This window comes from Panthera uncia, chromosome D2, assembly GCF_023721935.1.
Source record: "Panthera uncia isolate 11264 chromosome D2, Puncia_PCG_1.0, whole genome shotgun sequence".
Taxonomy (NCBI): domain Eukaryota; kingdom Metazoa; phylum Chordata; class Mammalia; order Carnivora; family Felidae; genus Panthera; species Panthera uncia.
This window is the reverse complement of record NC_064818.1, coordinates 59,307,789-59,321,223: the sequence shown is the minus strand read 5'-3', so window position 1 is coordinate 59,321,223 and position 13,435 is coordinate 59,307,789. Positions and strand designations below refer to the sequence as shown.

The following is a 13,435-nucleotide window of genomic DNA, read 5'->3' as shown; positions in this document are numbered from 1 at the left end:
AGACATCTCTTCTGGTCCCCAAAGAACTGGTGCTGTCTCTCCTCTGTCTTATTGTATAGCAGTTATTGAATTGCTAAAATTATTTGTGTATAAGTCTTTCTCCTGCTAGGCTGAATTTCCTCAAGGATAGAGATTGCAAATTAAAATAGAGGTTCCATGAGGGCAGGTACTCTTTTGTTCACTGTGTATCATGTACCTTGTTGGGGATAAAGTAAGCATTCAATATTGGAATGAATCTATATATATTTATATCTTTAGTATCTGGCACATGGTAGGCTTTAAATGAGCCTCTGCTTATTAAATAAATTACAAATGAATGAGTGAATGTATTATAAAATCTCAGGCATAAACTTATCTTGGTGGGTCAGACTTAGAAAAGGAGAAATCTTCTCTGAAATCTTCACGTGGCATTGTTAACACCAAGACACAATAAGAAAATACATGTTTTTCCATATACTACCTGATTTCACTTATGGTATAAGAAAGACTTGAATAATTTTTTATATGAATCTAAGTATTGGTGTTTAAGTGAAGAAAAAATCTAGAAAGATAGCCAAATAATTTCATTAAATTAGGAATTTTTTTTTGTTTCAGTATTAATTGAGATATTATTTTTTGTTCCTTGTTTTAGGGTGTTTGTGAACCGAAGTTTAGCCATGGAAAAAATAAAGTGTTTTGGTTTTGATATGGATTACACACTTGCTGGTGAGTAGCACTTTTTGATTGCTTAAGAACTTCTGGTTTAGACATAACACAGTGGGTCTACAGCAGGCAATTAATAAACACTCCTTGATTTAATCATATATTTAGCTACCAGAAGCTCTTGTTATCAAAGCTCTTTCCATTGATATTTATGACTATTGAAATTACCAGTTATCCTTGAGATTTAGATGGTAAAGATAAGTAGAGCTAAATTACTTTAGATACCCTGGTAAGAAATAATGCAGTGACATTATACATTAATGTGTATATTAGGGCACTTTTGGCTTTTACTTTATTGAACTATTCTTCACGGATGGAATTTTGTATCTTTTGCTCTACCTAAGGAAAACTTTTATCAGCTAAAATGTTTAATGTTATTCTTAAGACAAATGGATTGCAAATATGCTATGTAAAGACTTTTTTAAAAATTAGAGCTGTTCGCTTTGTTCATTATCAGATAGACTTTAAACACAGCACTGTGCTGTTTCTCCCTTCCTGTCTCTGATATATATTTAAAATAATCAATGTATTAGTCATTAGTTGCAAGATCTTTTCAGAACTTAGGATGTTTTTATTGAAATTTTTGCATCTGGTGAAAATGTCATTTAATTTAAGAAGTAGTAGGGGTGGAGGACTGAGTTGAGTGCATATTCATATATGTATGTGCATGCATGTGTGTACTGCCATGACACCTGGAAAAGAATCTTTCAGAAATTTTCTCTAAAAAATACTGTCTTTATGCAAAAATCTTAAAATATATAAATTCACTTATCTTCAGAAACCTTTCATATAACAGTATTAGAAAACTGAGTTCCATCTCATATCTCAATTTGATGTTCAGTTTAGGCTAGTAAATGAATAATAAATACATGTTATAATAATATAATAATGCAAAAATGAACACATGCAGTTTATAGGTAATTGACACATAGATGTGGCCATGACATCTACCAGACAACTTATATATTAAAAATATACACTGACTTGGTTTGAATTTTCCTTTCTTTCCTTTATACTCTTTGTTATTTATTTGATTTTCTATTGCCTTACAGTTGTTTTTACAGCATTTTTATTCTTTTATATTTTTTAATTAGACACAGACATTTTTAGGAGCACTTGTCAGAAAGCAGGTGGAAATACTGTACTTTCTAAGGGTAGATCTTTCTGTCCAAATTGGGAGAAAATCCTACAATCTCTCCCCTTTCTAGAATTTTACCTTTCAAGGGAAAGGAATGGCGAGATATTACCTAAAACAGAGATAGAAGTTAATGGGATCAAAAGTGACAGATTTTTTTCCCCCTTGGTTATTAAGACAGTCTCAATGTATTGAAATAGTTTTGATTTCAATTTGATTTATTGAAAACCTGTAGGTTCCAGACACGTTTTGTTACTGAGCTTTGAGATAATATAGTTATTCCCACAGAATATTGAAAAAACAAATTTTCTTGTTTAATGAAGAAGTTACTGAATCTTAGTCTCTAAACTTTAAAGATACCTTATAATTTCTTCTTTTTATTTGCTTTTTTGTTTTTTTTTGTAATCCGACTTCCTATTTTAATGCTTACTCTTACTGTAGACACTAATATATTTATATATAAAGATAATATGAATTATTAACAATTATTAAGTGCTTATTATGTGCCGAGCCCTATTCTAAATGTTCTATATAGATTATCTCATTTAATACATGGATTATCTCATTCACATAATTTACTTAATATTACAAAAACCCTACGAGGCAGATACTGCTATTGTCTTCATTTTACAGATGATAAGACATTAAGGACTTTGTCCAAGGAAGTTTAGCTGTGATATACCTGAACTGAGATTCAAACCTAAGCATACATTTATATGTGTGAGTGCGTATACACACACACCTGTTTATGTATATGATAAGTTTAAATTAATCATTTTGAATAATGACAATTTATAGTGAGGTATAATTTCAAAGTGCTAGGCTCCTCACCTTAAACAAACAAACCAGGAATTAAGCCCTCAAAAGGACTACTTTAAGTAGTCCCCCTTGAGAGACTGTACATCATTTCAGTAGTTCAATGTTGGATGAAAAACATTGTTAGTCTTATGGTGCTGCCTTCATAAAGCACATAGGGAAACAAGTTTATTGGCTTTATACTGTCACCTGTTTTCCAGAATGGCATACATTAAATTTATCTGAGAATAACTTGTTATTTAAAAAAACCTCACACCCTTGAAGTGCTAAGGACTTTTCACCAGAACAACGTGCCATGAAGTATGGAGACAAGATTAAAAGAAGTGTTTTTTGAAAGCTTTGAGTATTTTGGGATAAACATCATTGGAATAAGTGTAATAGCCTCACAGGATAAGTTCTTGGAAAGGATCTGTATTCTTTCTGAAACCTCATCTGAGACATTGTCTTCTCTGTAGTCCTGACACCTTAGTACATCATTTCCTAAGAGCAATTTATATATCATTTGCAGCTCTTGTTTGCTTGCCTGTCTCCCCATTGGCTTGTGAGTTCTTCAAGGGCAAGGGCTTTCTTTTTCATGTTTATATCCGATGTGTTGCCAAACTTGGCATGTAGTAGGTGCCCAGTAAAAATATATATTGAATGAACAATTTGGGTACGTAGGTTTTAATATGTCAGTTTAAGAATCACTGTACTTTATTAAAATAAAAACTTAAATAAATTAAAAAACTTAAAAAAAAAAAGACCTAAATTTGAGATCTGAAACCATAAAAATCCTAGAAGAGAGCACAGGCAGTAATTTCTCTGACATTGGCCTTAGCAACATTTTTCTAGATAGGTCCCCTGAGGCAAGGGAAACAAAAGGAAAAATACACTATGAGGATTACGTCAAAATAAAAAGCTTCTGCACAGCGAAGAAAACAGTCAACAAAACTAAAAGGCACCTACTAGATGGGAGAAGATATTTCCAAATGACATCTGATAAAGGGTTAGTATCCAAACTATATAAAGAACTTATAAAACCCAACATCTAAAACACAAATAATCTACACTTGATTTTAGCCAAAAGGCCGAGAAGCGATAAAAACACAAATAATCTAATTTAAAATGGGCAGAAGACATGAACAACCATTTCTCCAAAGGCATACAGGTAACCAACAGACCCATGAAAAGATGCTTAACATACTCATCACCAAGGATATGGAAATCAAAACTACAGTGACATATTACCTCACACCTGTCAAAATGGCTAAAACAAAAAACACAGAAACAACAGGTGTTGGCGAGGATGTGGAGAAAAAGGATCCCCCCTGTGCATTGGTGTAATGCAAACCTGTGCAGCCAATGTGGAAAATAGTATGAAGGTTCCTCAAACTTAAAATCCAGGAATTACACTACTAGATATTTACCCAAAGAATACAAAAACACTAATTCAAAGGATACATGCACCTCTATGTTTATAGCAGCATTATTTATAATAGCCAAATTATGAAAAGCAGCCCAAGTGTCCATCGACTGATGAATGGAAAAAGAAGATGTGGTATGTGTATATGTGTGTATACACACACACACACACACACACACACACACACACACACACACAATGGAATATTATTCAGTCATCATAAAGAATGAAATATTGCCATTTGCAATGACGTGGATGGAGCTGGAGCATATAATGCTAAGTGAAATAAGTCAGAGAAAGACAAATACCATAGGATTTCACTCATGTGGAATTTAAGAAACAAATGAGCAAAGGAAAAACAAACAAACCAAGAGACAGACTTTTACCTTTAGAGAACAAACTGATGGTTGCCAGAGGAGAGGAGGATAAAGGAAGGGACGGGTAAAATAGGGGATGGAGATTAGGGACTGCACTTGTTATGAGCACTGGGTGATTAAAATAAAAACTTAAAATTAATTAATTAAAAACTAAAAAGAAAAAATCACAGTATTTGTTTACCCAGTATAAAAATATGCACTATTCAAGTGGAATACTTTTTTTTCTTTTTCAAAGATTTTATTACAGGTCTTTACAGGGCAAAATCCAAACTCCAGGTTCAGCTGCCCAGGAGAGGAGACCCTGTTATGTTGTGGGTGCCAGCTGCAGCACAGCAGGCAGCTCTGGCTTCCCACCCTTCTGTTCCGAGATGGGGGTGGTGGGATGGATCTCATCTTTGGGTTCCACAGTGCTCACATGATCTGGCAGGGGCTTCTTAGGGCCATTCTTACCACTTGGGTCCCAGGGAAGCATGATCTTCACTTTGATGCCCAGCACACCTTGTCCGAGCAGCACAGGGCACACAGCAGTGTCAAGGTAGTAGTTAACAGGGTCCCCACTTTGAATCATCAGGCCATCCACAAACTTCATGGATTAGCCCACTGTCCTTGGAGCTTCCCAGACACCATGACCTCACAGCCTTTGGTTCCACTCACCATGATGAATCGCAGCACACCATAGCAGTCCCTCCACACAAGGAGGCCTCCTAGGAGTTTGTAATACAGAGACTGCCTGGGCAATAGCACATAGACCTCTTGTGGCCACTTTTTCAGCATAATGCTCTACATTGCCCTCAGGGAAACCAAATCTTTTCTGAACCACAGCAGCCGATTCTCGGATCCGCCAGCCCTTCTCACCCAGAACATTCTGTGTCCTGGTGGCCAGGATAATGATTTTTTGTCCTGGTTGATGTAACTTGGACCTCAACCCCGCAGTAGCCATCTTCAGCCATCTCCCAAGTGAGAAATTCATTCAGTTCAGCTTTGAAGATGCCATCAGCAATAGACTTCCTCTTCTTGGAAATTTGCACCATCTTGCTGCTGCACACTGCTGAAAGGAAAGACCAAGTGGAATACTTTTAAATATGAACTTATGTTTTTAATTTTAAAATAATAGTAAGTTACATATGATAAAACATATGCATTTTAGGTATATAGATTTAGTTCGACAAAATGTATACATGTGTAACTACTACCACAATTAGGATAAAGGATATTTCCATCACTCCAAAAAGTTCCCTCATTGCCTCTTTGAAGTCAGTTCTCCCTTCTACCCTGCCATTTGCCTCAGGGCTTTTCATCATTGTAGATTAATTTTGCCTTTTTCAGAATTTCATATAAATGGAGTCATACAGTATATACTCTTGTGTCTGGCCTCTTTTGCTCAACATAATGTTTTTGTGATGCATTGATGATGTTTTTTGTCTGTCAGTAAGCAGTTCATTCTTCCTTTTTTCTTACCCTCAACATTTTAAAACTTTATTTTGAAATAATTTTAGACTTATGAAAGAGCTGCAAAAATAATAGTTGGCTTCTATTCTCTTCTTGTAAAAAAGATTTTCTAAAGTTTATTTATTTTTGAGAGAGAGACCGAGAGAGAGAGAGCGCAAGCGCAAGCAGGAGAGGGCCAGAGAGAGAGAAGGAGACACAGAAACCGAACGAAGCTGGCTCCAGGCTCTGAGCGGTCAGCACAGAGCCTGATGTGAGTCTCGAAGCCATGAACTGTGAGATCATGACCTGAGCCAAAGTTAGATGCTCAACCAACTGAGACACCCAGGCACCCCTTCTCTTTTTTTGTTGTTAATGTTTTGTTTTGTTTTGTTTTGTTTTGTTTTGAGAGAGCAAGCGAGCAGGGAGGGGCAGAGAGAGAGGGAGACAGAGAATCCAAAGCAGGCAGGCTCTTCACTGCCACCACAAAGCCCAACATCAGGCTCAAACCCATGAACTGTGAGATCATGATGTAGGCTGAAGTTGGATGTTCAACTGACTGAGCCACCCAGATGCCCCAGCCTCTATTCTCTTCTGATGGTGACCTCTTATTTAATATAGTTGACCACAGTACAATTATAAGAACTAAGAAATTAACATTAGTACAATACTACTAATTGAAATATAGCCTTTATTCAGTTTTTGCAAAATTTCCCACTAATATTCTTTAACCCAGTCTAAGATCCCACATTGCATTTGGTTCTCATTTTTCCTTAGTGTCTTCTGTGACAGTCCCGTCTTTCATTATTGTGACACTTTTGGTTAGATACTTTTGTAGAATCTTCTACAATTTGGGTTTGTCTGATGGTTTTTCACATGATGAAGTATTATGCACATTTATGAAGAATACTACAGAAATGGTGTATTCTTTTCAGACCATAATACCAGTAAGTCTTATTACTAGTGATTTTAACCCGTCAGCATTATAAAATTATCCTGTTTCTCTTTAAACTTTACTTTTTTTGGAGGAGGAAGCCAAGTAGTAGTCCATTGCATGTGCATAGGTTTTCCCTGCTATCGGAAGTAGAGTGTTCTCTGAAACTATTTGTAAGCTGAAATGTCGTAAAGCGAAGAAACAGTTACCCTTAATTTATATGGAAGAAAATTGGGGGCATTTCCAGATCCTCAAAATAACTGTTCTTAGGCTTTTCTGATACTGTAAAACACATGTTGCTAATGAATACACAAAATAAATTGAGCTAAAGCACAGTAGCTTACAGACACAATTGAAAGTCATGGTGGCTTGATGCTAAGATATTAAGTCACAGGGAAGGAGTGTCACGGAGCCACTCTTGGTGCTTGTGGTATGAACTGCCTCTGCAAGGGCTGGCTGCAAAGCAAATGCTGAATGCCAGTTTTGCTTTTCGCTTTTTTCATAAAAGCAAAAATCCTCTTCAGATTTATTTCAGTTAGCAAAAACAGGTACAAATATAGGTCCTTTGTCAAGGTTAAGTGGCATAACTTGAACTTTCAAAAAGTAGGGGATACCTGTATACAATTTGTTTATTCATTTATCTGTTGATGGACGTTTGAGTCGTTTCATTTTGGGCTACTGTGAATAAAACTGCTACGAACAGTAGTATACTACAAGTCTTTTTGTGGGTGTATATTCTTATTTCCTCTGGGTAAATACCTAGGAGTACAATTGCCAGATTATATGTTTACCTTATAGGAAACAAACAAATGGTTTTTCAAAGTAGTCATGCCATTTTAAAGTCTCACCCAGGAAACATGAGAATTCTGCTTGCTCCAAGCTTTTTTTATGTTTGATATTGTCTGTCCTTTGAATTTTAGCCATTCAGATGAACGTGTAGTGTTATCACTGTGATTTTACTTTGTATTTCCTGATAAATAGTGATGTTGAAAATCTTCATGTGGTTATTGGCTACTTAATTTCTTTTGTGAAGCGCCTATTCAGATGCCTATCTTTTAATTGGGTTGTTTGTCCTTTTATTTTTATTTTTAAATTTTTTTAAAAAGGCAATCTTTTTTTTTTTTTTTTTTTAAGTTTTTTTTGAGAGAGAGAGCGTGCACGCCAGCGAGGGGGGGGCGGGTGGGGGAGGAGAATCCCAAGCAGGCTCCACACTGTCAGTGCAGAGCTTGTTGTGGGGCTTGAACCCATGAACCGTGAGATCATGACCTGAGCTGAAGTCAGGAGTCGGACACTTAACCAACTGAGTCACCCAGGTGCCCCAGGTTGTTTTTTTGTTGAGTTGTAGAAGTTCTTTTTTTTTTTTTTTTTTTTTTTTTTTTTTTTTTTTAAGTTTATGCATTTATTTTTGAGAGAGTGAAACCGTGCAGCAGGGGAAGGGCAGAGAGAAGAGAGAGGTAAAGAGAGAATCTTAAGCCGACTCTACACTCAGTGCAGAGCCTGATGTCAGGTCCAAACTCACAAATCATGAGATCATGACCTGAGCCAGAATCAACTGAGCCACCCAGCACCCCAAGAGGATTTCTTGACCAGTTTGTAGAGAATTGACATCTTAACTGCATTGAGTCTTCGAGTCCAGGAACATGATACATTGTGCCATTTACCTAATCTTCTTTAGTATCTCTTAGCAATGTTTCATCTTTTTTGGTATAAAGGTCTTATACATTTTTATCTGTTAAGTATTTCCTATTTTTTATGTAGTTGTAAATGGTGTTTGAAATTTCATTTTCTATTAGTTTGTTGCTGGCATTTAGAAATAACAGCTCATTTTTGTATATTGTCTTTGAATCCTGTAACTTTCTAAATTCACTTATTCTAGTAGTTCTTTTATACACTTCTTAGAGTTATCTACATATATAATCAGATTATCTGCAAATCACTTTTATTTCTAATCTTTATATCTTACTAAACATTTTTTTTTGCCTTCTTGCACTAAAACCTTAGTACTATGTTGAATAGAGGTGTTGAGAATGGACCTCTTTACTGTATTCTTGATCTTAGGGAGAGAGAATGTTCAGTTTTTCACCATTAAGTATAATATTAGTTGTAGGTTTTTTGTAAATGCTTTTTATCGGTTGGAAAGTTTCTTTTTATTCTTAGTTTTCTGGGAGTTTTAACATGAGTGATAAATTTCATCAAATGTTTTTCTGCCTCTGTTGAGAAGATCCAAGGATGAATTACACTGAATGATTTCTGAATGTTAAACCAACTTTGCATTCCTGGAGTAAATACCACTTGGTTAAGTACTATTCTATGTATTGGCAAATTTGATTTGCTGCTATTTTGTTGAGGATTTTTGCGTTTTGTCCATGAGGAGCATTGGTTTATAGTTGTCTTGTAATGTCTCTTGAATTTTGGTTTTGGTATAATTCTGGCCTCATAAAATGAGTTTGGGAATTGTTCCCCTTTACTATTTCTCAAAGTTTGGGTAGAATTGACATTATTTTTTCCTTAAGTATTTGATAGAATTAATAGTAAAACTGTCTGGGCCAGGAGTTATTTTTGTGGGAATGTTTTTAAATTATGCATTCAACTTTTAAACATAGGGCTAGTCAGAGTTTCTGTTTCTTCTTAAATCAGTTTTGATAGTTTGTGTCCATTTCACTGAGTTTTAAATTTATTGGCATAATATTCATTATATTTTTATTATTCTTTTGATATCTGTAAGATCTGTAGTACTGTTGTATTTTTCATTCCTGATACTGGTAATTTGTGTCTTTTTTTTTTTTCTTCAGTCTAGCAAGAGGTTTATCAGTTTTACTGATTTCTTTTTTCTCCTGCTAAGAACTTACCAGCTTTCAGTTTTAGTGAATGCATGAGAATGAGGGAGATTTAATTTTAAGGTGATTTTTAAAGGAATTGTTACTATTTAAAAATTTTTCTAAGTTTATTTATTTATTTTGAGAGAGAGCAAGAGAGCGAGAAGGGGAGGGGCAGAGAGAGAGGGAGATACAGAGTCGAAGCAGACTCCAGGCTCTGAGCTGTCAGCATAGAGCCTGACTCTGGGCTTGAACTCACAGACCACAAGATCATGCATGACCTGAGCCGAAGTGGGATGCTTAACTGACTGAACCACCCAGGCGCCCTGGGTTGGTTGGTTGGTTGGTTGTTTAAATAGAAATAATTGCCTGACTTTTATTACTTTTAGAAAATTTTATGATTTTGCTTGTAGTTTGGTACATTTATTTCCCTGAAAGAAATGTGTCATAGAGTGTTCAGTAGCATAATCCATTCTGATGGGAACCTCATTATCTTCATCTCATCTGAATGCAAGCTTTCGTAGATCTTGTTTATCATCAGCTGTCCTTGTAATTAAAGCAAGCTATACATTTTTTAAATTTTTTTTTTAGCTTTTTTTTTTTTTTTTTTTTTTTAGAGACAGAGAGAGACAGTATGAGCAGGGAAAGGAGCTCAACAGGGGCAACAATTTTTTTAATGGTTTATTTATTTTTGAGAGAGACAGAGAGAGAGACAGAGCATGAGTAGGGGTGGGGCCGAGAGAGAGGGAGACACAGAATCCGAAGCAGGCTCCAGGCTCTGAACTGTCAGCACAGAGCCTGACGTGGGCTCGAACTCACGAACAGTGAGATCATGACCTGAGCCGAAGTCGGACACTTAACCGACTGAGCCACCCAGGCACCCCACAAGCTATACATTTTTAATGTTTTTATTAGTTTATTTATAGAATTTCTATGTAAGATCGACATTTTTATATAAAATTTTTAAAACTCCCAAAATGAAGAACTTAACCTGTTGACATAAGCTGATTTTTCCTGATTGTCTTGGACCTAAATTAATTTTAATCTTGAGATCTGCCTATAAAATTAATGCCAGTATTGGTATTCAGCTCTTTATCTAATACTGTAGATTAACATTTTCTCTTACTGGGAGTATGTACGTTAATTATGCTTTAACCAGTTTGTATACCAAGTACAGAAAAGTTATATATATGAAAGTCATTGTTTAGATTCTAGATAATACTGAGTCTTTTATATTAGCTTTGCCATTCACCAGCGGTGGACTATGTTTTTTATAAAAAATGCACATGAAAAAAAATACACATGATGTGTATCAGAAACTGGTCCTTTGCATATTTTTGTCTTCCTCTGCAGATATATGTTTTTCTTTTCCCTTCTCTTAAGGTTTTTTTTCCCTCAATTAGACCTGCTGGGTGCTTTTGTTTTCTATTTTATTAAGTTGCTCTAATGTAGGTGCTTTCTAGACAACAGATTTTGTGTTTGTGGTCTTTATCTGAGAGCAATCTTTTAGCCTTTTTCTGCTGAAATGTTTCAGACAGATGGATCAGAATGATGATTGCATTTCCCAGGACAAATCAAGCCAAAAAAGATTTAGGTCTTTGGACATATGAAAGAGCAAGAAAGTTGTTTTTAACCTAGCTGTTTCCCCTCCATAGAATGAAGGGAGTAAAGTTATACTATTTGTGAATTCTGTTTCCTTGTTTTTGTTTGTATAGAGGACTGCTAAAAATGTTATATTGCTGAATTTATTTTTGTTAATAGTGGACAGAATAGTAAAAATGGAAAGCAAAGGGAGAATTGACTTTTTTTTAGGTTGTTTATTGCTTGTTCATTTTTCAAGTGGCAAACAGACATAAATGGACCTGTGGTTTCTATTGCTTTTAGTATTCTAATTACTTAGTTTTATAATATTATATCCAGAAATTTATTGCTGAGGTTTCAAATGAGAAATTATTTTCTGATTCAGTGAGTAACTTAAAGTAACTGCTATTACGTCCTCATGATTGTAGTTCACTATCTGACAGACTGCTAATCTGCAAAATGTGGTTTCTTTTACAAGCAAATGTTAGCCAATAGCTATTAAATTAGAATAATTTGGATGTAAGAAGTGATCGAAGAGTAAACGAGTCAGAATAATCCTATTTCTGTTTTGAAGGCTAAGTCCCACACATTCAGAGCTTAGGCCTAGTCTTATTTTTATCTTAACCTTAGAGACTATGAGGTTGTAGAAAAAGCAGTGTGATTGATGTTAGTCATTTAAGAAAAAGAAGGTGTGTGTGTGTTTGCGGGGGGCAGGGTGGGGGGGAAGGAGGGTAAACTGTTGGTATAAGCCTTAAAGGAAATAATGATGTATGTAAAATGATGAATGCAGTGATACCAAAGTATTGATATACCAGTCTCAAGCTATACAGGAAACTCTAAGGAATAAGGAGAAGAATATCAACCTTAAACTCATTTATATTCCTATATATTGTGGAAAAACCTGAAATGTTGGACAGATAGCAGTGGAATATTTAATCACTCCTTTGTTTTTGAATTTTCTTTGTGAGTATTACAGATGATCATGAACTTAATAGAAAGTTGAAGTTCTTTTTCTGAATAGATTTAAAATGTCAAAGTATTTGGCATCAGATTATGTTTACAGAAAAAAGAAATTAAGCACTGTTTTTAGTGAAGGGTTATTTAGCAGGATCATGGTGAAGGAATGGATTCTGAGAAAGGTTTTTATTTAAATTTAAATTTTTTCCTTTATGACAAAGGTATCACTGATATGCTTCTAATAAGTACCATGGAAATTATTTGCTTTTTAGAAACAATAAAAACTCTTTTAATGAAAGGAAGTAATTGACCTTTGCAGTTGCAAGAAAGACTTAATATGCAACAAGTTTCATGGAATTAACATCAAAATTATATATGTATAATTTTCAGAAGTCTTTACCCCAAGGGAGAGTGTATGTGTCCACGGAGGATTTAATATTTACTTAATGACCTTCACAAATATAGAATGACTCTTGGTTTACAATTATGAAGATGTATTATTTCTAGATTGGTTCATGTTTTGTTTTGTTTTGTTTTGTTTTGTTTTGTTTGGGCTTCACACCCAATGTGGACTCAAATTCACAACCCAGAGACCAAGAGTAGCATGCTCTGCCAACTGAGCCAGCCAGGCACCCCTCTATGGTTCATTTAAATCATTTTGATTTTTCCTTTTTCAGTCAAGAAGTCTGCTTTTTTTTTTTCTTATTTTTCCTTTCTTTTTATTGCCCCTGTTGAGCCCAAAGATCCAAAAAGAGGCACATTACAATTTTTTTCCAGCTCCAACACCTTTAGGGTTCTGAGCCATTTTGGTAAGTCCAACAGTAAGTTCCTTATTTTTTGTTACCATTTCAGTACTAATGGATGTTGGTCACTGTCCAGTCCTTCCCATTTTTCTGAGAAATTGTCAGGAGGAAGAGAATATTTATTAAGCATGTACTATATGTGCTATAAAATATATTTTATGTACAGTGTACCTTTTTTTTTTTTAAGTTCATTTATTTTGAGAGAGCACACATGCAGGAAGGGCGGAGAGAGAGAGAGAGAGAGAGAGAGAGAGAGAGAGAGAGAGAAAGAGAAAGAGAAAGAGAAAGAGAAAGAGAAAGAGAGAATCCCAAACAGGCTCCCCGCTGAACGCAGCGTCTGATGCGGGGCTCAAACTCTGAACCCTGAGCCCATGACCTGAGCTGAAATCCATAGTTGGCGCCCCTGCACAGTGTAGGGCTCTTCACAACAGCCCACTGAAGTGGGGATTATTGCCTCTGTTTTGCAAATAGTTCACCAAGTCAAGAG

At 35.4% G+C, this 13,435-nt stretch overlaps 1 protein-coding gene and 1 pseudogene across 5 annotated transcripts in view; one reads left to right on the top strand and one right to left on the bottom strand.

Moving 5' to 3' along the window:
• The window catches only part of NT5C2 (5'-nucleotidase, cytosolic II), a 102,879-nt gene that overhangs the window by 51,576 nt on the left and 37,868 nt on the right, over positions 1-13,435 (top strand). For all 5 annotated transcript variants that reach the window (XM_049645662.1, XM_049645663.1, XM_049645661.1 and 2 more), the window contains one exon: positions 632-705. In XM_049645662.1, coding sequence (XP_049501619.1) covers positions 632-705 — 74 coding nt within the window. The remainder of the gene's footprint in view (positions 1-631; positions 706-13,435) is intronic.
• LOC125932928 (40S ribosomal protein S3-like) lies at positions 4,598-5,559 on the bottom strand (annotated as a pseudogene).